The sequence below is a fragment of the Oncorhynchus gorbuscha genome, linkage group LG24, assembly GCF_021184085.1.
Source record: "Oncorhynchus gorbuscha isolate QuinsamMale2020 ecotype Even-year linkage group LG24, OgorEven_v1.0, whole genome shotgun sequence".
NCBI classification, from domain to species: Eukaryota; Metazoa; Chordata; class Actinopteri; order Salmoniformes; family Salmonidae; genus Oncorhynchus; species Oncorhynchus gorbuscha.
In genome coordinates, this window is record NC_060196.1 from 53,421,225 (window position 1) to 53,446,578 (window position 25,354).

General features: G+C 44.1%; 2 protein-coding genes across 3 annotated transcripts in view; one reads left to right on the forward strand and one right to left on the reverse strand.

Moving 5' to 3' along the window:
* Positions 1–12,366, reverse strand: part of LOC124013065 (heat shock factor protein 1-like) — a 29,401-nt gene extending 17,035 nt beyond the window's left edge. Inside the window, 5 exon segments of the mRNA XM_046327209.1 lie at positions 1,265–1,340; positions 6,156–6,280; positions 6,861–6,997; positions 8,849–8,957; positions 11,991–12,366. Coding sequence (XP_046183165.1) covers positions 1,265–1,340; positions 6,156–6,280; positions 6,861–6,997; positions 8,849–8,957; positions 11,991–12,116 — 573 coding nt within the window. The 5' untranslated portion in view covers positions 12,117–12,366.
* Positions 12,367–12,678: 312 nt separating this feature from the next.
* The window catches only part of LOC124013064 (ribosome biogenesis protein bop1-like), a 98,090-nt gene continuing 85,414 nt past the window's right edge, over positions 12,679–25,354 (forward strand). For both annotated transcript variants that reach the window (XM_046327206.1, XM_046327208.1), the window contains exons 1-2: positions 12,679–12,837; positions 13,245–13,502. In XM_046327206.1, coding sequence (XP_046183162.1) covers positions 12,739–12,837; positions 13,245–13,502 — 357 coding nt within the window. In that variant the 5' untranslated portion in view covers positions 12,679–12,738. The remainder of the gene's footprint in view (positions 12,838–13,244; positions 13,503–25,354) is intronic.

Genomic DNA, 25,354 nt, shown 5'->3' on the forward strand with positions numbered 1-25,354 from the left:
CTTTGACAAATACCACATGTTGATCTCCTTCCATACCTGTCCAGTGGATTTGTGTTGGGCAATGGCGCGCTCGTCTGGTTGTCTCGCGAATGTTTTAATGCCTTTTCTCTGCTGCTCAGTGTAATATGCCGCGTCACTCACTTGCATTCCATCAGTTATTGGCGTGACAAGTCATCTCAACAAAAATCCGTTTTAGTGCTGACTTGAATGACGCAAGTCAGCACAGTACAAGCAGTCAAAGACAAATGTTTCTCGCTCCCATCCAGAAAGGCAGAATATAGCAACTTGAAAGCTAACATGGCATCCGGGAGAATCATGTCGTACTTGCGTACTTACTTCAAAATAAATGATGTAGTCCATTCGAAATCAATTATGTAGTCTGTCATTGCAAACACAGAATCCAGTGCCTTGATCAAAGTTATCATACCGTCATCCTTCAAATCCTCCACCGATATTTCCAGTGCTGTGTGTTTCACTCTTCCCTCAAGTGATAATACCACTGCAAGTGCTTGCTTTCTGTCATCCAGATTAGTAACCTGTGTCCAGATTCAAAGTTAATTTCTAACTTTCATACGACCTCTTCTCATCGAAGTGTGGTGGCACATTGTAGTTATTAGCCATCCTCTGCTACCAATGTTAACTCAAAATGACACAACTAGGTTCCAGTTTAACAATGTTTACTTCACCCTAGTACATAGTTGCCATCACACTCAGGCCAGGTCCATCTAGTCAGACTACTGGGCAGGCTACTAATATCAGGATGATAGCACCATAATAACAGAACTATAGGGATACTTAAAACATGAACTTAACAGTTGTTACTATCACATTTCTCTAGTACAGGCTACTTATCGTGATTTCCGATATCAATAAAACAGACTCGATAATTGGTTGGTATGGTCTGTGTTGATAATGTTCAGTTTATGGTCCCAGCTCTAGTTAACAGGAAAATATTTGTTGATTTACACTGAACAAAAATATTAAAAACACAACAAGTGTTGGTCCCATGTTTTATGAGAAGAAATAAATCCTTATTTCCATAGTGAACGTCATTCCCATTCATTCACATGAACTACTATGTTAAACATAGAAGAGCCTACTTGTTCTGGGTGGTCAGAGAAGAGGCTACTTGTTCTGGGTGGTCAGAGAAGAGCCTACTTGTTCTGGGTGGTCAGAGAAGAGGCTACTTGTTCTGGGTGGTCAGAGAAGAGGCTACTTGTTCTGGGTGGTCAGAGAAGAGGCAGGTAACGCAACTATCTTTTACCTTGTTGACGACTTTCTGTTGCTGGACGTGTTTCTGTCGGAGGCTGGCCACCTCTCTCCACAGAGTTTCATTCTCACTGGAAAGACAAAGGGGATACTCGTTTACAGATAAATAAACCACACATAACTAATCCATTGAACTTTAAATGGAATACAGGGACCGTACATTTCCCTTCCAATCCCATGACATCCCCTAAGGGTATGTCATGGATGCTTGCTGTACTGACAGCAGTCCTTGACATTGTGATGTTGTTTCCTACGTTGAATAGCCTAATAACCCATTGCAAAGCATATTTGAAATAGATCAGAAAGTAAAAATCTCAGAACAGCAGGTCATCCCTAACGGACCTAAATCTCCACAGTACATGTAGCCAAGATTGGGGGGGGTGGTTTAGGCTCTCATCTTTAACACCCACCCATACTGTGGAACACCTATCAAGGCACAGCAGATTTTTGACTGCGCTGGTAAAGATTGGAAGAATAGTTGAGGCAGTTTATTTTGTTAAGTTAATGGCTATTGAAAGATCTTAGCGCGATGTGTTTATTCAGCTTTATTAGTGCAGTCTATAAAGACCCTGCCACTCCACCTGGCTCTTAAAGCCTGGCTCCTCAGACTCTGGTTCAGATACTTTGTAGGTGTGCTCATGGGCCTGATTCATCCATACACATGTCTCACATTAAATTACATGCCCTGGACTCAGACAACACCTAGCCCAGTCCCACATCTATTTGTGCTGTCCTGCAATTTCCTATGGTCTCAGTCCCACTGGAGTTATCAAACAGAGTAAGCAGTTCTAGAACCAGGCTAGACAATACCTTGGTGAAATGTCTTCTGGCTCCATCATAAAATATTTAATAATCAAAATCTGGTGAAATGGTGCTGCCACAATAAACATAATACACATTTTTAGATATTTCAGAGTTTGTTTAGCATTTTAGTCTTATGTCTTTACTAGGGTTACTCTCAGATTCTGCAAATGAAACTATTCTAGAACCCCCCCAAAAAAAAACAAACATTAGGCCTAGCTTCGAGGACAAAATGAAAAATACATTTGCTGATAATCAAAGCTTAGGCCTTACATCCTGGCATTGTTACAGAGTAACCCACATTAACCTTAAGAACCTCCAGCACACTGATGGGATATTAAAACCGCGACCAAACCAGGGTTGAAGGACATGAGTACTGGGGTGCCATCGGAGTGCTACAGGGCCCCATACTTCCAGTGTGGGAAAGAGAGGTCCTTTATCAGCGGTCTCTGTTGCCTTGTAAACCCACTCTGCCCTGTAAAAGCCCACCATCTGTGCTGACCTCCCTGTGGGGCAGACGAACAGGGATTTATAGGGTCAGGTGTGGATTCCTCACCATAGGCCCCAACCCAGAACACCATTCTAACCAATACTGAGGGATTATTTGACATGTGAACAGGATCAGATAATTGGAAACATACCTATTACTTTTTGGCGCGTCAGATTTGTTCAAGGGTCAGAGGGGAGGTGGAATGTGGTAATAGAGAACAATACAGGTTTTTTTTCTCCCTAAGAAAGCGTGAGAGCCACCCACCTCGGGTGATGGACAGCCATCATTCTTGAGTAACATATCTTAATCAAATAGGCAAATTGGATAAATAACCCCATCTATTCTAAGACATGGTGAGAGACTGTCATGCTGTGCCGATGGACACAATGAATGAGGTCACAATAAAATCTGCTGTGTGTATTGCATCATGGTACCATGCAGAAAAAGTCTGGTTTATTAACCTGTTTGGGACAGGAGAGAAAGCCCTCGGTGGCAATGAAGAGTCCAAGGGTGAGGTCCAGCTGGAGAACCCAAGCGCGCCTGTGTGCGCGTGTAGGAAGGATTGTAATAATGATGTGGGTTCTGACATGCACCCGGACGGGCTACAGGCAGCTGGTGAACAGCACACCCACATCATCCCAGCCGCATGAGAAGAACCTCATGCTTTTAGAATGGCAACGTGGTGTCCTGAAAGATGAGCCACCATTATATTGTCCCAGAGTCAGGCACACTGACACAACCCAATGGGTTATCCCACATAACTGCTACAAAATGGGAACTCTCCACTTTGAAACCACATCTGATGAAGACATTATAACCAATAACTAACCAGGCTGAGTTATGTCAGTATCCACATCATTACTGCTACAAAACATGGAACTCAGTCTGATCAAGTCATCCAGAAAAAGACCACACAAAACAAACCCTGAACCTAATTCAAACCAAACCTGGACACACACTTGATCACAACATGGAAACAGACCAGGTCCAACTCTCAATTGAAAGTTTTTTGTTTTGTAGATTAAATAAGGCATTTAGCATTTTTAAATATTGGTTTTATGTTCTACCACCATAAGAATGTATATCAATAGACATACTCTATTAATAATTGTTTAAAGCTGGTGAAAAATGTTTTGAAAGCTATAATTTATGATAGCTCTGTAGATTTAAACAGCACACGGACATAGTCAGGTGCCAGCATTAGTGGATTCGGCTATTCCAGCTGAAAATCGAGGACATAGCCATGCAATCTCTATAGACAAACATTGGCAGTAGAATGGCCTTACTGAAGAGCTCAATGACTGTGATGTAGAAGTCAGTCACTGGCCGCGGACAGCATTTGGTTCTTTAACGCACACACACATTCATCACTCCTCCCTGCTCCGTTATCAGATAAGTTAACAATGTGGGTCGACACACAACTTAAGTTCTGTCTTCATACATACATTTCACACTTATGTCAATGTTCATAGTTAATATAAGCAATATTTATTATACTTATCGAGGTTGTGGATGAGCGCTTTGTTTGTTTGTTCTGTTCCCTCATGTTTCTACCAGGCAGTGATGCAACTGGTCATCTTTGACGGGCAGCTGATTTTGAGGATCTGGGGACCCATGCCAAATATTTTCAGTCTCCTGATGGGAAAAAGGTTTTGTCGTACCCTCTTCACGAGTCTTGGTAACCGGATAGTTTGTTGGTGAACACCAAGGAAGTTGGGCCATGCCAATGTTAATGAGGGCCTTTGACTTTGTAGTGCCTGTCCCAAATGGCTCATTAATGTAAATGTGCATTTTGAAAGACACTGTCAGTAGTAATGTCATTTTATAACTGTTATGTTGTGATATTTTTTGATAAACATGTTGCAATTTATATACTTTAGTATGTTTAGTTAATGGCAAATGTAGGTTTGACGAGTTAATTGCTTAATTAATTGGTGTTAATTGTTCTGAGGGGAGGGGCTAGCCCTACAAAAGGAGTCTCTCTTTCAGTTCATGGGGAGGCATTTTGGATTGAGTTGTGGATGGGGCAGCATTGTGTTTAGCTGTCCCATAAGCTATACGTTTGATGGCAGTACTGTGAATGGGGCAGCATTGTGTTTAGCTGTCCCATAAGCTATACGTTTGATGGCAGTACTGTGGATGGGGCAGCATTGTGTTTAGCTGTCCCATAAGGTATATGTTTGATGGCAGTACTGTGGATGGGGCAGCATTGTGTTTAGCTGTCCCATAAGGTATATGTTTGATGGCAGTACTGTGGATGGGGCAGCATTGTGTTTAGCTGTCCCATAAGGTATACGTTTGATGGCAGTACTGTGAATGGGGCAGCATTGTGTTTAGCTGTCCCATAAGGTATATGTTTGATGGCAGTACTGTGGATGGGGCAGCATTGTGTTTAGCTGTCCCATAAGGTATGTTTGATGGCAGTACTGTGGATGGGGCAGCATTGTGTTTAGCTGTCCCATAAGCTATACGTTTGATGGCAGTACTGTGAATGGGGCAGCATTGTGTTTAGCTGTCCCATAATGTATACGTTTGATGGCAGTACTGTGAATGGGGCAGCATTGTGTTTAGCTGTCCCATAAGGTATATGTTTGATGGCAGTACTGTTGTTTTTGTTCCAGAATCACTTTGTAAATAAACACCCTGAAGCACATTTGCGGCTCCGCCATCTTTTTATTTTGACAGAGGTTAGGTTTTCCAGTATATGCTTCTGGCCTACTCTACGTGATAGAGGTTAGGTTTTCCAGTATATGCTTCTGGCCTACTCTACGTGATAGAGGATAGGTTTTTCAGTATATGCTTCTGGCCTACTCTACGTGACAGACATTCAATGTGGCATTATCAGATGCAAGTCAGTTAACCAGGGCAGAAATTTGATGAACTAAGTGCTGTTATTGTCAAGTGGAACCGTTTAGGAGCAACAACAGCTCAGCCGTGAAGCGGTAGGCCACACAAGCTCACAGAACCAGACCGCCGAGTGCTGAAATGCTTAGCGCATAAAATTGCCTGTCCTCGGTTGCAACACTCACCACCGAGTTCCAACCTGCATCTGGAAGCAACGTCAGCACAAGAACTGTTCTGCAACTCCACATTAATGCCCATGATTTTGTAATGAGATGTTAGATGAGCAGGTGTCCACATACGTTTTGTAACATAGTGTGTGTATACAGTACTTCAGCCTATGACAGGCCTTTAGGAATCCTGCTTCATGCAGCCTAAGCATCAGCTTTAAATAAACTGGCTTACACCGCCTTAATGCAGCATGGTAGGCTACTGCAGCACTATAGGGACACACAGTATGCATACTTGCTAATATAGCAACACGGCAGCAAGGGGGTGGGGGGACTATCTAATTGTGTGGAACTTAAAGGGTAAGCTGGTGAAGAGCGTTTTTGGCTCATTCAAGGGGCAGTCAATTCTGAAACTGTTTTTGAATCTTGCATCTATGTGGAGTTGTGGACTTGGGGGTTTGTACTTTGTACTATGGTTTGTTAGACATTGTTTGATTTGGTTCCCTTCAATGTATTAGTTAAGCTGAGTCGACCGTCTAATATGCATGAGGTTGAATCAGAATATACCTCAACGTTTCACTTACTGCTTCATGGCGATGATTTGGGAGTCTATGGTCTCCTGCTTGCCCTTTATGTTCTGCACGTTGGTCAGGATTTTCGAGACATCGTCTGAGCTCATCTTGAGGTCTTCATGTTTAACATTGGACACCTGAAAGGGAGAGTGAACATGACGAAATGGTTAAAGCAAAGAAAACTGCTAAAGCAAAAGAAAAGTATTAAAGTGAGGAGGGAAAGAGATAAAAACGAGCCTTCAGTGTAGGCCTTGGCCCCGACTGGAACCCTGAGGGATAGACAATGGAAACACAATGAAAAGAGTATGATTTGGTTATCAGTTTTTAGCCTGAACTGATCAGTTGGCCCGAGGCAGACTATATCAAGGTGCAGATGGAAGCGGCTGTAAATAAACAGACTGAGCAGAGTAGAAGTGGCTGTGTCAGGCAACATCAGATTACCATCTCCCTGGCCTGCCTTCTCTAATCCTCCCATCCTCAGCTGTCTGGCTCCAGAGGCCCCTAGATCAGCTCAATCTGGCCTGGGAGGAGTGCAGAAGGGCAGGCCAAGAACTTGGAGCACATGCTGTCTGACATGCTGTCTGTCTGAGGAGCCTGACGATACATTTTATATATTGGTAATACTGTCTAGGCTATGTCAAGCCCAGTATGAAGAAAAGTTTGATAGGCGATTCCAGACACATGTCACACGAAGCCATCTCATCCTTTTGCACTTACATTGGTAACTTTCCGTTTTATATTTTCAAGTAGAGGCTCCTGCCCGCGGATGAAGTAGGGATGCTGGAATTCCATGTCGTCCTTCTCAGGCTTCACCAGACCGCCCTGCTCAATGTGGACTACTTTGCGGAAGCCGTCTGTAGAAAGTTAGAACAACAACTTACAGTTTACTATTACACTACCATTCAATTTCTAGAGACGTGGCAATTACCTTGTCTGTATTTACTGTTTCTAAAATGTGCCTGGTTTCTAGGTCATTGCATGCAATTATATCTTCCTCTTCCAAGTCTTCTCAGTCTTAATAAATAACGTAAATGGATTATATAACCAATTATAAATTAGGTGGTTCGAGCCTTGAATGCTGATTGGCTGAAAGCCGTGATATATCAGACCGTATACAACGGGTATGACAAAACATTTATTTTTATTGCTCTAATTTCGTTGGTAACCAGTTTATAATAGCAATAAGGCACAAGGGGGTGTGTTATAGGGCAAATATATCACGGCTAAATGCTGTATCCAGGCACTCTGCGTTGTGTCATATTTAAGAACAGCCCTTAGCTGTGGTATATTGGCCATATACCACACCCCCGAACCTTATTGCTTAAAGAGACAAACAAAAAGCACAAGGCTTTCACAGTATGAGAAATACATTTTAACATCTACCTCAACTTCAGAGAAATAGCATCTATTAAAAAAAGTCCTCCGTTGAGTCTAATTAAAGCAGGGACCAGCGGGGCCGGATACCGCCCAAAAAGGGGTCTAATCTGGCCGATGGGCAGTTTGAGTAAAAACTAACTCAATATACATTAAAATTACTTAAACCAAATGGAAACTGTGGAGTAAGGATAATGGACCTATAGTCATATAGTTTTTAAATCACTACAGTTAGTGAGCATCGGAAATTAAAACAATTACGGATAGAGGACTTTTCCCCCAACTTTGACTGCAAGGAAACATAACCAATTTTTGGTGTGGCCCTCTGGACCTCGTTGAAGACCGAATGCAGCCCCTGGGGAAACATTAGTTTGACACCGCAGGTTTAAAGGCTCATCATAATATAAGCAAATAATTAGGTAGAATCTACCAAAACACCCAGAACCAATCAGTGTAGATGCTGGAGGCAAATGTAAAAGTATAAGTGTGGATTTACATTAGTATAATCTCTCTTCAACATAACATTTTCTACTTTTCGGTTTACACTATACTTACTTTAGCCTTGTGTGGGATGTGGCAATTACTATGTCATGTGTCATACCATAAATACCATAGTATATAGACAAACAAAATAAGGACAGCAATTCAAACTATACAGGAGCCTCTCATCTAAACGATATTGCATATATGATTATGACACGTTTGAATTCCTTTGATCATCCCTAAAGCCAACACCTCATTTGGCCGCCTTTCGTTCCAGTACTCTGCTGCCTGTGACTGGAACGAACTGCAAAAAAAAAAAAAAAAAAAAAAAAAGCTGAAGTTGGAGACTTTTATCTCCCTCACCAACTTCAAACATCAGCTATCTGAGCAGCTAACCGATCGCTGCAGCTGTACATAGTCTATTGGTAAATAGCCCACCCATTTTCACCTACCTCATCTCCATACTGTTTTTATACTGTTTTTTATTTATTTACTTTTCTGCTCTTTTGCACACCAATATCTCTACCTGTACATGACCATCTGATCATTTATCACTCCAGTGTTAATCTGCAAAATTGTATTATTCGCCTACCTCCTCATGCCTTTTGCACACATTGTATATAGACTGCCCATTTTTTTTCCTACTGTGTTATTGACTTGTTAATTGTTTACTCCATGTGTAACTCTGTGTTGTCTGTTCACACTGCTATGCTTTATTTTGGCCAGGTCGCAGTTGCAAATGAGAACTTGTTCTCAACTAGCCTACCTGGTTAAATAAAGGTGAAAAAAAAAATAAATAAATAATAATTGCCATGCCTAACATGTTAAATACATAAATGACAACTCACACATATTGAGCTGGCGTACAAAGCTGGTCATGTTATTGTGTTTGAAATACTTGGGAAGCACGTCCTTGGAGAATTGGCCCTGATCAAACACATGGAAGCTGTTGCCATTCTGTAAAGGAAGAGAAAGAACAGTAAATTATTTTGGCATAACGACCTTCATCTACTCTATCCCTTTAAATAAATAGTGCACAACCCATTTACCTTGGCTAGGCCTATAATTATAACCACTGCTCATTTGTAAAAGAGACATTGGTCTCAACATGACTCCCTGGCAAAATAAAAATGGACTAAAGTAAGAATCAAGTTAAGCTGCTTTGGCTGGCCTATGACAAAGATAAACTAATTCACTACTTTGGGTCTGATAAAGGCTCTACTTACACTGATTATGGAAGGTAGAGAATGGTGTGAAGTCTAAGGCAATGGACAAGTTGGATCATGACGCAAGAACTTACTGATTATGTAGGTTAAAGAGAAAACAATGACGCCGGCCGCTAATGGCAATGCATCCTAAAAACTTAATCAAATCAGTTAAGAAAATGTCCTAATTAGTATATTTGCTTGTACATAATCTCAATATTCTGGGGTTAGTTCACACACACAAAACCTCCTACAACTTCACCATTGTGAAGCAATTCCTGTGCAATGACAGCTGAAATGATCCAGTGCCAAAGCGCAATAGAAGTGTTTTGTCTGAATGTTTGTCAGTTATTTTGCTATTTATTCACGTTCAGGGAAAAGGATGCACAGATAGAAGTCCGCTGTTTGGACCAGAGTCCATAAACAGAGGACACCCTTGGATAGACAGCGCATCAACACACAGGATTGTCTCCTACCCAGTAGTAAGAGAAAACATCATTATGACTGTCTACGCTTTCACCCTCAGGGTCAATGAGTGCAAAAGGTAGAGGCCAGATCATTCCTTATTAGTCAGCAACATAATTTGACATTTAATAAAATAAGAATAATAAATTGGCAGGTAGCCTAGCTGTTTGAGCGTTGGGCCATTAACCAACAAGGTAAAACAAAATTTGTCGATGTGTCCTTGAGCAAGGCACTTAATCCTAATTTGTTCCACAAAACAACACATTTCACAACACCTATCCGGTGTATGACAAACCCTCCTTTGACAGGATTGTCAAATCACAGATCTGGGGAAGGGTAAACAAAAATGTCTGCACCATTGAAGATCCCCAAGAACACAGTGGCCGCCATCATTCTTAAAATGGCAAAAGTTTGGAACCACCAAGACTCTCTTCCTAGAGCTGGCTGCCTGGGCCAAACTGAGCAATCAGGAGAGAAGTGCCTTGGTCAGGGAGGTGACCAAAAACCGTCACTCTGACAGAGCTCCAGAGTTCCTCTATGGAGATGGGAGAACCTTTCAGAAGGACAACCATCTCTGCAGTACTCCACCGATCACACTCAGACCATGAGAAACAAGACTCATGTCTGATGAAACCAAGATGGAACTCTTTGGCCTGAATGCCAAGCGTCACATCTGGAAAAAACCTGGCACCATCTCTATGGTGAAGCATGGTGGTGGCAGAATCATGCTGTGGGGATGTTTTTCAGCGGCAGGGAGTGGGAGACTTGTCAGGATCGAGTGAAAGAGGAGCTGAGCAAAATACAGAGAGATCCTTGATTAAAACATGCTCCTGAGTGCTCAGAACCTCAGACTGGGGTGAATGTTCACCTTCCAACAGGACACTGACCCTAAGCACACAACCAAGACAACACAGGTGTGGATTCGGGACAAGACTGAATGTCCTCGAGTTTCCCAGCCAGCGCACCGACTCGAACCCAATCAAAAATCTCTGGAGAGACCTGTTAATAGTTGTGCAGCAACCCATCCAACCTGACAGAGCTTGAGAGGACTGGCAGAGAATGGGACAAGCTCCCAAAATAGAAATGTCAAGCTTGTAGCATCATACCCAAGACTCAAGGCTGTAATCACTGCCAAAGGTGCTTCAACAAAGTCCTGAGTAAAGGGTCTGAATACTTATGTAAATTTGATATTTCCATTAAACTGGCAAATGTTTATTAAACTGGCAAATGTCAAACCTTTCATTTATCAACTATGTTGTTTTAGATTAAGGCTTCAACATAACCAAATGTGGAAAAAGTCAAGGGGTCTGAATTCTTTCCAAATGCACTGTACATACATGTCTACCTCAATTACCTCGTACTCCTGCACATCGACTCGATACTGGTACCAAGTTATCTTTACTCATTGTGTATTTATTCCTCGTGCTATTAATCTTTTTTCTATTAATTGTTGGGAAGAGCCAGAAAGTATTTAACTGTTAGTCTACAGCTGTGGTTTATGAAGCATGTGACAAAAAATTTGATTTGTGAACATAAATGATAAGATTTGTTTTTAGACATAATGACCCGGCGTTAACTGTATAACTTAGAGTAACATAAATTTATTGGCTACTGAGAATTCCAACATTACGACTAGCAAAGGGAAAAGGCTGTCAAATTGTTTACACAGCCACACACCCCTTTTCACACACCCCCTTTTCTCATTACAATGCTGTAGCTAACGTTAGCGAGTTACAATTTGTTTTTTTTTTGCATGGCTTTTTGGACACAGATACAGCTACATACTGTCTACACTCACAGTTAACCAAATTAAGTAGTTAGCTGCAGACAGGTGGCTTGCTAACATAGCTAGAAAATGATCATTTGACACCCAGGAACAGCTGACGCGTGGACTAACAAGACATTCCGCCACGAAGCTCCCCGGCCCTTGGCCTAGTTTTTTTTCGCTGATTAATTTCGCTGAATAAATGTATCACCTTCACGATTGACCAAATTAGCTAAATTGTTCAGTTAGCTAGCTGGATAGCTAACCTAGCTACATCTTTCGGACTCAACAAGAGTTCGTTACTTGTATAATCTGGTTAGGAAGTTAGCTAACACTAGATAATCTAGTTAACGTTAGTTATATGATAAAACCTACAGTGAACTAACGTTAACTATATATAAGTGATACCCCGCTAACATCACATATGAAATGTGAAACCATCTTGATTGACAAACTGTCTATAAAGCGAACCAAGTCTGTGTTAATTTACTTTGATGTCCAGCAGCTAGCTAGCAGGTTAGATAACTAGTTTGCTAGCTACTAATGCTAACTCACTGGGCTCCAGCAGATCAGAGGATCCGTGTCCGGATCCTCAATAAGAGTCCAAAGTTTCGTAAGAAATGCAGGTACGTTACTGCCACTGACCACGACCCCACCAGACCCACCACCGTGGAACTCCATATCAACGAAAAATAATAACTTCAAAAGTTGATCAACTTCAAAAAAATAGCACAAGGGAAAGACGTCCAGTGCTCTTGACAGTTCGATATTTGCTGTAACAATTCTATAATTCCGTTTGGCAATGACGGAAACGAGTGAATATATGACTTATAATTCAGAAACTATTATGAACGGAAATTTCCATCAACAAGACACAGCTACAAAGTGCGTAGAAAAAGGCCATTGCACAGGCGCATGGTGGTCGCCATTGTGTGACATCATCAAGAGGAAGAACAATATTAATATATCCACAAGTCACAACTAAAATGTCATGAATTAAATGCCAAAATATTATATAGTTAACTTATAGTATTTATAAAATAGTATAACACAAGATGCAACGATAAAATATAAAATACACCAAAACTATTTTTTTAAATGTTTTACTTTGACCTCAATTAACAATTTGCAACGTATTTAGGCTGAATCGCTTTAGGTATAAAATTATGTTATGTACAAAAAATCATATCATCTATATTTTTATAATCGTTCTAGGAAACCGCAGTTTCAAAACAGACGTTCAACTTTCAACTTTGACCTCTTACCGGAGTCCCACATGGTCGGCTGTTGACGTTCAAGAAGCATGCGTACGGTGAATCTTGAATCACAGAAAAACAGCACCATGAGTAAAGCTAAAGAAAAGAGTGCGAAGAAAAGAGTTGTTGAAGAGGACGATGACCAGGTACGAAAGTATTTTTGAAATGTATATGCGGTAAAAGGGTAACGTCGGCTAAAACATAGCTAGGCTAGCTCGGCTAACACGTTGGCTATGCAGGAAAATATGTAAGTGCAGGCTAAAACACTGCCGTTTTTTCCCGAACTAACTTTTGTGTGTTAATCACATCCCCCTGATGTATTTGGTAATAAAATAAGTACGGATGTTTTTGTATAGATAGTAACTAGCTAATTGTCTGTCACCTTGATCAGCTAGCAAGCATCCCTGTGCTATTGCCAATGTATCACTTCGGTCAGGTAACTAGCTAACGTTCGAAGATTCTATATTCATATTGTGTCCGTTAAAGTGCTTACTCATTCATGTTTCGCCCATCAAATCTGTATGTGTCTGTTTTTCTGTCTCTGATATTTCAGCTTCCCATATTTGACAAAGATGTCACTGAGAAGAAGGCTGGGGAGGAGGACGATGCAGACCTCTCAGATAGCGAGGAGAGTGTGTTCTCTGGACTGGAAGACTCTGGGAGTGACAGCCACGATGAAGAAGAGGATGCTGAAGAAGGGGATGATGAAGAAGATGATGATGATGCTGTAATTCTTGATGAGATTCTGACCAAGAGTAGTGGTGTTGAAACAGCTACTGAACCGCCTGCAACAGATAAGAATACACCCACGGTGAATATGAAAGTCTTATTTCTTTTACAGAAGCAATATAGTAGGGCCCAGAGTTTTTCCTGCCCACGTGACCTCGCCAGGAAAAACGTTAGGCTAGTTAAAGGCAGTTTGATTGAGTGCAAACGTTTTGACCTAAAGGTCTTGACTTTATCAGACCTTGCACTTAATAAACTGTGATAGATTCCTGCACACTGTTGAATGCTATTTAATTTTGTGACTTTACTTTTTGTACCTTGGCTGCTCTGGACTCAACAAGGTGACATATTTGTGTGCTTGCAAAATACATCTAGACTGAACAAAAATATAAACACAACAAGTGTTGGTCCCATGTTTCATGAGCTGAAATAAAAGATCCCAGAAATTTTACATATGCATAAAAAGCTTCTCTTAAATATTGTGCTCAAATTTGTCTACATCTCAGTGAGCATTTCTCCTTTGCCAAGATAATCCATCCACCTTCCACGTGCTGTTTTGTCACACAACAATGCCGCAGGTGTCTCAAGTTTTGAGGGAACGTGCATTTGCCATGCTGACTGCAGGAATGTCCACCAGAGCTTTTTCTTGTGAATTTAATGTTAATTTCTCTCCTATAAGCCACCTCCAATGTTGTTTTATAGAATTTGGCAGTATATCCACAGACCATGTGTAATCACGTGTGTAATCACGCCAGCCCAGGACCGCCAAATCAGTCTTCTTCAACTGTGGGTTTGTCTGAGACCCGCCACCCGGACAGCTGATCAAACTGTGGGTTTGTACAACCGAAGAGTTTCTGCACAAACGGTCAGAAACCATCTCAGGGAAGCTAATCTGCGTGCTTGTCGTCCTCACCAGGGTTGTAACTGACTTCAGTGGGCAAATGCACACCGTCGATGGCCGCTGGAGAAGTTTCTGGCTGGTTTCAGCTGTATCGGGCAGATGGCAGACAGTGTGTATGGTGGGTGAGCGAGTGGTTTGCTGAGATAGACGTTGTGAACAGTGCGCCATGGTGGGGTTATGGTATGGGCAGGCATAAACTACGGACAACAAACACAGTTGCATTTTTATCAATGGAAATTTGAATGCACAGAAATACAGTGATGAGATCCTGAGGCCCTTTGTTGTGCCATTTATCCGCCACCATCACATCATGTTTCAGCATAATAATGCATGGCCCCCTTGTTGCAAGAATCTGTACACACCTAGAAGCTGAAAATGTCCCACTTCTTCCATGGCCTGCATACTGACTAGACATGTTTGGGATGCTCTGGATAGACGTGTACGACAGCATGTTCCAGTTCCTGCCAATATCCAGCAGTTTCGCACAGCCATTGAGGAGGAGTGGGACACCATTCCAAAGACAACAATCAACAGCTTGGTCAACTCTGTGAAGGAGATGTCGCGCTGCATGAGGCAAATGGTGGTCACACCAGATACTGACTGATTTTCTTATATTTGACCCTACTTTTTTATTTATTTAAGGTATCTCTGACCAACCAATGCATATCTGTATTCCCAGTCATGAAATCTATAGATTAGGGGCTAAGGAAGTTATTTAAAGACTGATTTCCTTACATGAACTAACCTGGTAAAATCTTTGACATTGTTATGTTGTTTTTATTTTTGTTCAGTGTATACATTCTTCATTACAGCTGTAAATTGCTATTCAAACGAGAAATATCACCACAGAGAACTATACATCTGTACCATTATCTGAAAAGCTTCTTAACCTCTTGATGCACCCATCCCGTTAGTGGGATCATTTTCGTCAATCACCGCTGAATTGCAGAGCACCAAATTCAAATTAAATTACAAAAAATATGTAATTTTTATGAAATCACAAGTGCAGTATATTCTAACACAGCTTAGCTTGTTGTTAATCCACCTGGCGTGACATATTTCAATAAAGCTTTTCGGCGAAAGCATACCAAGCGTTTATGTAAGGACATCTCTCTCAGTAGACAAAATATTACAAACAGCTAGCAGCCAAGTTTGTTTACGAAAGTCAGAAAAGCAATAAATGAAATCGCTTACCTTTTGATCTTCAGCTGTTTGCACTCACGAGACTCCCAGTTAAACAAATGTTCCTTTTGTTCCATAAAGATTATTTTTCTATCCAAAATACCTCCATTTGGTTGGCGCCTTATGTTCAGAAACAAATTCCAAATAGTATCCGTAATGTTCGTAGAAACATTTCAAACGTTTCTTCTAATCAATCCTCAGATTGTTTTTACAATATATAATCAATAATATATCAACCGGGAACTTGGCTTCTTCAATAGGAGAGAGAAAATGGCTGCTCCAAGCTGTTGTTGCATACAAAACGCTGCTGGCACCCAGCCATACAATGATACGATGTGATCTTTCTCGCTCATTTTTCAAAATAAAAGCCTGAAACTATGTCTAAAGTCTGTTCACACCATGGGGAAGCCATAGGAAAAAGAATCTGGTTGATATCCCTTTAAATCAAATCAAATGTATTTATATAGCCGTTCGTATATCAACTAATATCTCAAAGTGCTGTACAGAAACCCAGCCTAAAACCCCAAACAGCAAGCAATGCATTTGGTGTAGTTCAGAAACAAATTCCAAATAGTATCCGTGGCATTTCAAACGTTTCTTCTAATCAATCCTCAGAACTATATAATCAATAATATATCAACCGGGAACTTGGCTTCTTCAATAGAAAGAAAATGGCTGCTCCAAAACCTGCTGGCACCCAGCCATACAATGAAGAAACCCTGAAACTATGTCTAGATGAACCAGGCTTTAAATCAAATCAAATGTATTTATATAGGGGTGGCCCCAGCCTCCCCAAACAGCAAGCAATGCTGTCTGGCTGTACCCTCTTCTGGCTGTGGAGTGGATTATAACAGAACATGGCCAAGATGTTCAAATGTTCATAAATGACCAGCATGATCTAATAATAATAATAATAATAATCACAGTAGTTGTCGAGGATTCAACAGGTCAGCACATCAGGAGTAAATGTCAGTTGGCTTTTCATAGCCGATCATTAAGAGTATCTCTACCACGCCTGCTGTCTCTAGATAGTTGAAAACAGCAGGTCTGGGACAGGTAGCACGTCCGGTGAACAGGTCAGGGTTCCATAGCCGCAGGCAGAACAGTTGAAACTGGAGCAGCAGCACGGCCAGGTGGACTGGGGACAGCAAGGAGTCATCTTGCCAGGTACTCCTGATGCATGGTCCTAGGACTCAGGTCCTCCGAGAGGGAGAGAGAAAGAGAGAATTAGAGAGAGCATACTTAAATTCACACAGGACACCGGATAAGACAGAAGTACTCCAGATATAACAAACTGACCGAAGCCCCCCGACACACAAACTACTGCAGCATAAAAACTGGAGGCTGAGGCAGGAGGGGTCAGGAGACACTGTGGCCCCATCCGATGATACCCCCGGACAGGGCCAAACAGGAAGGATGTAACCCCACCCACTTTGCCAAAGCACAGCCCCCACACCACTAGAGGGATATCTTCAACCACCAACTTACTTTCCTGAGACGAGGCCGAGTATAGCCCACAAAGATCTCCGCCACGGTACAACCCAAGGGGGGGCACAACCCAAACAGGAAGATCACGTCAGTGACTCAACCCACTCAAGTGACGCACCCCTCCTAGGGACGGCATGGAAGAGCACCAGTAAGCCAGTGACTCAGCCCCTGTAATAGGGTTAGTGGCAGAGAATCCCAGTGGAGAGGGGGGAACCGGCCAGGCAGAGACAGCAAGGACTGTTCGTTGCTCTAGAGTCTTTCCATTCACCTTCACACTCCTGGGCCAGACTACACTCAATCATATGACCCACTGAAGAGATGAGTCTTCAGTAAAGGTCGAGACCGAGTTTGCTTCTCTCACATGGGTAGGCAGACCATTCCATAAAAATGGAGCTCTATAGGAGAAAGCCCTGCCTTCAGCTGTTTGCTTAGAAATTCTTGTGACAATTAGGAGGCCTGCATCTTGTGACCGTAGTGTACGTGTAGGTATGTATGGCAGGACCAAATCAGAACGATAGGTAATGCTTTGTAGGTTAGCAGTAAAACCTTGAAATCAGCCCTTGCCTTGACAGGAAGCCAGTGTAGGGAGGCTAGCACTGGAGCAATATGATCAAACATTTTTTTTGGTTCTAGTCAGGATTCTAGCAGCCGTATTTAGCACTAACTGAAGTTTATTTGGTTCTTTATCTGGGTAGCCGGAAAGTAAAGCATTGCAGTAGTCTAACCTAGAAGTAACAAAAGCATGGATTAATTTTTCTGCATCATTTTTGGACGGAAAGTTTCTGATTTTTGCAATGTTACGTAGATGGGGAAAAAAGCTGTCCTTGAAACAGTGATATGTTCGTCAAAAGAGAGAGTAACGCCGAGGTCCTTCACAGTTTTATTTGAGACGACTGTACAACCATTAAGATTAGTTGTCAGATTCAACAGAAGATCTCAGAATTTCTCCCACTTAAAAAGATGAGATAGGCCTGTAATTTATCAGGTATACTTCAACTATGACAGACAAAATGAGAGAAAGAAAATCACATTGTAGTATATTTTTTTTTTAATGAATGTTTTTGCAAATTATGGTGGAAAATAAGTATTTGGTCACCTACAAGCAAGATTTCTGGCTCTCACAGACCTGTGAGAGGCTCCTCTGTCCTCCACTCGTTACCTGTATTATTGGCACCTGTTTGAACTTGCTATCAGTAAAAAAAGACACCTGTCCACAACCTCAAACAGTCACACTCCAAACTCCACTATGGCCAAGACCAAAGAGCTGTCAAAGGACACCAGAGAAAAATTGTAGACCTGCACCAGGCTGGGAAGACTGAATCTGCAATAGGTAAGCAGCTTGGTTTGAAGAAATCAACTGTGGGAGCAATTATTAGTAAATTGAAGACATAAAAGACCACTGATAATCTCCCTCGATCTGGGGCTCCACGCAAGATCTCACCCCGTGGGGTCAAAATGATCACAAGAACGGTGAGCAACAATCCCAGAACCACACGGGGGGACCTAGTGAATGACCTGCAGAGAGCTGGGACCAAAGTAACAAAGCCTACCATCAGTAACACACTACGCCGCCAGGGACTCATCCTGCAGTGCCAGACGTGTCCCCCTGCTTAAGCCAGTACATGTCCAGGCCCATCTGAAGTTTGCTAGAGAGCATTTGGATGATCCAGAAGAAGATTGGGAGAATGTCATATGGTCAGATGAAACCAAAATAGAAATGTTGGTAAAAACTCAAATCGTCGTGTTTGGAGGACAAAGAATGCTGAGTTGCATCCAAAGAACACCATACCTACTGTGAAGCATGGGGGTGGAAACATCATGCTTTGGGGCTGTTTTTCTGCAAAGGGACCAGGACGACTGAGCCGTGTAAAAGAGAGAATGAATTGGGCCCTGTTCGTGAGATTTTGAGTGAAAACCTCCTTCCATCAGCAATGGCATTGAAGATGAAACGTGGCTGGGTCTTTTAGCATGACAATGATCCCAAACACATCGCCCGGGCAACGAAGGAGTGGCTTCGTAAGAAGCATTTCAAGGTCCTGGAGTAGCCTAGCAAGTCTCCAGATCTCAACCCCATAGAAAATCTTTGGAGGGAGTTGAAAGTCCGTGTTGCCCAGCAACAGCCCCAAAACATCACTGCTCTTGAGAAGATCTGCATGGAGGAATGGGCCAAAATACCAGCAACAGTGTGTGAAACCTTGCGAAGACTTACAGAAAACGTTTGACCTCTGTCATTGCCAACAAAGTATTGAGAAACTTTTCTTATTGACCAAATACTTATTTTCCACCATACTTTGCAAATAAAGTCATTAAAAATCCTACAATGTGATTTTTCTTATTATTTTGTCTGTCATAGTTGAAGTGTACCTATGATGACAATTACAGGCCTCTCATCTTTTTAAGTGGGCGAACTTGCACAATTGGTGGCTGACTAAATACTTTTTTGCCCCACTGTGTGTGTGTGTGTGTGTGTGTGTGTGTGTGTTTGTGTGTGTGTGTGTGTGTGTGTGTGTGTGTGTGTGTGTGTGTGTGTGTGTGTGTGTGTGTGTGTATATTGAACAAATTCCTGTTCAAATGTTTTAATCAACTTTATTTTAGCAAAATGTGACTGTGTTCTACTTTGGTTATTTGAAGTAGAATCCATTTTCTTGTCTTAATAAAGAACTTGTGCTCTTGCAATAATATCAAATCATTTTTTTCAAAGCTTTTCATGATCATCAACTCATACATTTGTCTACAACTCTAGATTAGTCCTAGATAATAATATCCATCATCCAGTTATACGCTGGATGAAAGATCTATCAGTTTGTGTGGATTTAATAGATATTACTCTTTACTACCCCGTAGTGGAAGTTGTATTTATTACATTCTTTGGAATCAGGAACAGGCAAGTGTCTTGGTTTCTATTCTCTTGCCAGTCTACAGTAAAGCCTACATCTTCCATAGTACCATCTACCCTCCTTCTGACTCCATCTTCAAATGCAGAAAGTCCTCTGTCAGAAGTGGTTTGCAAATTGAGATTTATCCACTCCCAACTATGGGAGGGGAAATGGATAGGATTAATAGGTAGGGGGCAGGTGTCTGGTACTTCCTGGGATAGTTGCTATATTTATCAGCCAATGTTAAGCTCATTGTTCTGTCTGGTGTGTTCAAAAATCTCCAACTGTCATGCAAACGGCTGGGAATGACTTAATTGTATTACGTCAGCTTATCCTCCCCAAGACCTTCGTTGTATTACGTCAGCTTATCCTCCCAACACCTTCGTTGTATTACGTCAGCTTATCCTCCCAATACCTTCGTTGTATTACGTCAGCTTATCCTCCCCAACACCTTCGTTGTATTACGTCAGCTTGTCCTCCCCAACACCTTCGTTGTATTACGTCAGCTTGTCCTCCCCAACACCTTCGTTGTATTACGTCAGCTTATCCTCCCAACACCTTCGTTGTATTACGTCAGCTTATCCTCCCAACACCTTCGTTGTATTACGTCAGCTTATCCTCCCAACACCATTGTTGTATTACGTCAGCTTATCCTCCCAACACCTTCGTTGTATTACGTCAGCTTATCCTCCCAATACCTTCGTTGTATTACGTCAGCTTATCCTCCCAACACCTTCGCTGTATTACGTCAGCTTATCCTCCCAACACCTTCGCTGTATTACGTCAGCTTATCCTCCCAACACCTTTGTTGTATTACGTCAGCTTATCCTCCCAACACCTTCGTTGTATTACGTCAGCTTATCCTCTCCAACACCTTCGCTGTATTACGTCAGCTTATCCTCCCCAACACCTTCGTTGTATTACGTCAGCTTATCCTCCCAACACCTTCGTTGTATTACGTCAGCTTATCCTCCCAATACCTTCGTTGTATTACGTCAGCTTATCCTCCCAATACCTTCGTTGTATTACGCCACTGGCTCAATTTTGACAACTTGGGTGAATGGTACGTCTTGCAAAAGAGGGCCGTCATTTTACAAAATAACAATGATTGGTACGAGGGGCCTTGCATCATTCATCAGGGACAACATGTTTACTGTTGACTTATTTTATTACTGCCATGTGGATTTTAGCACCACACGCATCACTCAAATCAAACACTGGTCTTGTCTGTTTTAAGTGGGCAGTCCTTCAAGTAAGTTTGGCAATGCCAAGAGATGCAAACAAAGGACAAAGTTTCAGCAAAAAAATGGTATTATGTTATTGCAAAGGCAATTTTGCAAATTTGAAACCTTGAAATCATCATATCTGTTGTCTGGTAGCGGGAGGCACATCTGTTCCCCGCTGCAGCCTTCTAATCCATCCAGACTTATTGTTTTTTCTCTTTTCTCCTCCCTGTTCTTGTGAATAAAGAATCTGGACCTTCAATACACCAGGCAGAAGTTAATGTGGCTGCTGGAGGCTTTATGGTCCCTGGGAGAGTCCCCTGGTGCAACGGGCCGGCTGCGGCCAGCTCACTTCGATCGGGCCAGCCAGCTCTGCCGTTGGCCGGCCGGCCGGCCGATCCGCGCTCTCGGCGTGTGAGTGGGTGGGAGATGCCGATTAGAGTGGGGGAGGAAAGGGTAGACTTTGACTGGGGGGGCTCATCTTACAGTAACCAGGAAGGCTTTGCTCCTAATGCACCCACGCAGGAGCTCTGGTCTTCAGATGTGTCTGGGCCACTTCCACCGTGGGTTACACATGTCTCCTCCATCCACCAGCCGTTAAAGTTTTGGAGATGTGGAGCGATGTGAGGACAGGGGTCAAAATGATGGTGGACATGGGGGAATGGTATCCCAGACAACAAGACAAAGTGCATCCCCTTTGTTTACTCGACTTCAGTCCCTTAAAACACTTAACTCCCACCCCACTAATACAACTCCCACCCCCACTAATACAACTCCCACCCCCACTAATACAACTCCCACCCCCACTAATACAACTCCCACCCCCACTAATACAACTCCCACCCCGCTATGTTTTTCCCTGGGCCCTGTGTGAGGGTTGTGTAGCAGAGTTCACCCCAGGATGACCCCTCTCTCTAGATGGAGGTGCTGCAGCAGGCCAAACCAGGGACCGGGAGCCTAGGTGGGCTTATCGTTTGGGTTTTGCTCCCAATTAAGTGGAAGTGTGAATGCAACGTGAAGTCCTTCTGATAGATCCATTCAGACTTCACCCTGTAACTCAAAGGATGCAGCATGGTATTGGGGAACCTGGGGCCTGCTTGCGTCCGCTTTGGAGCATTAAAAACAAGTTGTTGGCCAATGTGTGGAGAGTGTGTGTGTTTGAACCACTGTGTGTTGGCTTACACGTGAATGTGCTCGGAACCAAACGGCCTGCAGGCGGTTCAAGCCAGAAATGATTAATTTCACAGATTTTGTACATTACCAGCTATAACCCTGGTAATGGCTGTATATTTGTCTTTATACGCCAATATATTTGGAGTATCAAGACGTTCATTTGAATGTCTCTACTAAGAGCATTAATTATGGGGGAAAATAATGGCCTTTGCATTTGGCTTCTCCTAAATGACTCTGTGCAGTGCCTTCTAGTCCTCAGCCTCTCTCTCTCCTGACTGCAGTGCCTTCCCAGCCTCTCTCTCTCCTGACTGACTCTGTGCAGTGCCTTCCCAGCCTTCCCACTCTGTGCAGTGCCTCCCAGCCTCTCTCTCCTGACTGACTCTGTGCAGTGCCTTCCCAGCCTCTCTCTCTCCTGACTGACTCTGTGCAGTGCCTTCCCAGCCTCTCTCTCCTGACTGACTCTGTGCAGTGCCTTCCCAGCCTCTCTCTCTCCTGACTGACTCTGTGCAGTGCCTTCCCAGCCTCTCTCTCTGACTGACTCTGTGCAGTGCCTTCCCAGCCTCTCTCTCTCCTAAATGACTCTGTGCAGTGCCTTCTAGTCCTCAGCCTCTCTCTCTCCTGACTGCAGTGCCTTCCAGCCTCTCTCTCTCCTGACTGACTCTGTGCAGTGCCTTCCCAGCCTCTCTCTCTCCTGACTGACTCTGTGCAGTGCCTTCCCAGCCTCTCTCTCTCCTGACTGACTCTGTGCAGTGCCTTCCCAGCCTCTCTCTCCTGACTGACTCTGTGCAGTGCCTTCCCAGCCTCTCTCTCCCTGACTGACTCTGTGCAGTGCCTTCCCAGCCTCTCTCTCCTGACTGACTGCACTGCCTTCCCAGCCTCTCTCTCCTGACTGACTCTGTGCAGTGCCTTCCCAGCCTCTCTCTCCTGACTGACTCTGTGCAGTGCCTTCCCAGCCTCTCTCTCCTGACTGACTCTGTGCAGTGCCTTCCCAGCCTCTCTCTCCTGACTGCAGTGCCTTCCCAGCCTCTCTCTCTCCTGACTGACTCTGTGCAGTGCCTTCCCAGCCTCTCTCTCCTGACTGACTCTGTGCAGTGCCTTCCCAGCCTCTCTCTCTCCTAAATGACTCTGTGCAGTGCCTTCTAGTCCTCAGCCTCTCTCTCTCCTGACTGCAGTGCCTTCCAGCCTCTCTCTCTCCTGACTGACTCTGTGCAGTGCCTTCCCAGCCTCTCTCTCTCCTGACTGACTCTGTGCAGTGCCTTCCCAGCCTCTCTCTCTCCTGACTGACTCTGTGCAGTGCCTTCCCAGCCTCTCTCTCCTGACTGACTCTGTGCACTGCCTTCCCAGCCTCTCTCTCCTGACTGACTCTGTGCAGTGCCTTCCCAGCCTCTCTCTCCTGACTGCAGTGTCTTCCCAGCCTCTCTCTCCTGACTGACTCTGTGCAGTGCCTTCCCAGCCTCTCTCTCCTGACTGACTCTGTGCAGTGCCTTCCCAGCCTCTCTCTCCTGACTGCAGTGCCTTCCCAGCCTCTCTCTCTCCTGACTGACTCTGTGCAGTGCCTTCCCAGCCTCTCTTTCCTGACTGACTCTGTGCAGTGTCTTCCCAGCCTCTCTCTCCTGACTGCAGTGCCTTCCCAGCCTCTCTCTCTCCTGACTGACTCTGTGCAGTGTCTTCCCAGCCTCTCTCTCCTGACTGACTCTGTGCAGTGCCTTCCCAGCCTCTCTCTCTCCTGACTGACTCTGTGCAGTGCCTTCCCAGCCTCTCTCTCTCCTGACTGACTCTGTGCAGTGCCTTCCCAGCCTCTCTCTCTCCTGACTGACTCTGTGCAGTGTCTTCCCAGCCTCTCTCTCTCCTGACTGACTCTGTGCAGTGCCTTCCCAGCCTCTCTCTCTCCTGACTGACTCTGTGCAGTGCCTTCCCAGCCTCTCTCTCTCCTGACTGACTCTGTGCAGTGCCTTCCCAGCCTCTCTCTCCTGACTGACTCTGTGCAGTGCCTTCCCAGCCTCTCTCTCTCCTGACTGACTCTGTGCAGTGCCTTCCCAGCCTCTCTCTCCTGACTGACTCTGTGCAGTGTCTTCCCAGCCTCTCTCTCTCCTGACTGACTCTGTGCAGTGCCTTCCCAGCCTCTCTCTCCTGACTGACTCTGTGCAGTGCCTTCCCAGCCTCTCTCTCCTGACTGACTCTGTGCAGTGCCTTCCCAGCCTCTCTCTCCTGACTGCAGTGCCTTCCCAGCCTCTCTCTCCTGACTGACTCTGTGCAGTGCCTTCCCAGCCTCTCTTTCCTGACTGACTCTGTGCAGTGCCTTCCCAGCCTCTCTCTCCTGACTGCAGTGCCTTCCCAGCCTCTCTCTCTCCTGACTGACTCTGTGCAGTGTCTTCCCAGCCTCTCTCTCCTGACTGAGTCTGTGCAGTGTCTTCCCAGCCTCTCTCTCCTGACTGACTCTGTGCAGTGTCTTCCCAGCCTCTCTCTCTCCTGACTGACTCTGTGCAGTGCCTTCCCAGCCTCTCTCTCCTGACTGACTCTGTGCAGTGCCTTCCCAGCCTCTCTCTCCTGACTGACTCTGTGCAGTGCCTTCCCAGCCTCTCTCTCCTGACTGACTCTGTGCAGTGCCTTCCCAGCCTCTCTCTCCTGACTGACTCTGTGCAGTGCCTTCCCAGCCTCTCTCTCTCCTGACTGACTCTGTGCAGTGCCTTCCAAGCCTCTCTCTCCTGACTGACTCTGTGCAGTGCCTTCCCAGCCTCTCTCTCTCCTGACTGACTCTGTGCAGTGCCTTCCCAGCCTCTCTCTCTCCTGACTGACTCTGTGCAGTGCCTTCCCGTCCACAGCCTCTCTCTGACATTTTATCCTTGTCGGCGGTTGTGGTCACATGGGCTCTGGGCCAAGCTCAGCTGGAAGTCCAGCCCACTGCTTGTTTTCAAGCTGTATGATCCACTCTGCTCTTTTGGCTGATCTGTCACACATCATCTGGACAAGTCATCTGTCGTGGTCTCACTCTCTCCCTCCACCCCTGCCCCGCAATCTCCTCATCCCTGTAACAGTAAACAGATTAGCTTGGCCATCCTCCATCAGACTTGTAGCGTAGCCAGGAAGACCCTCT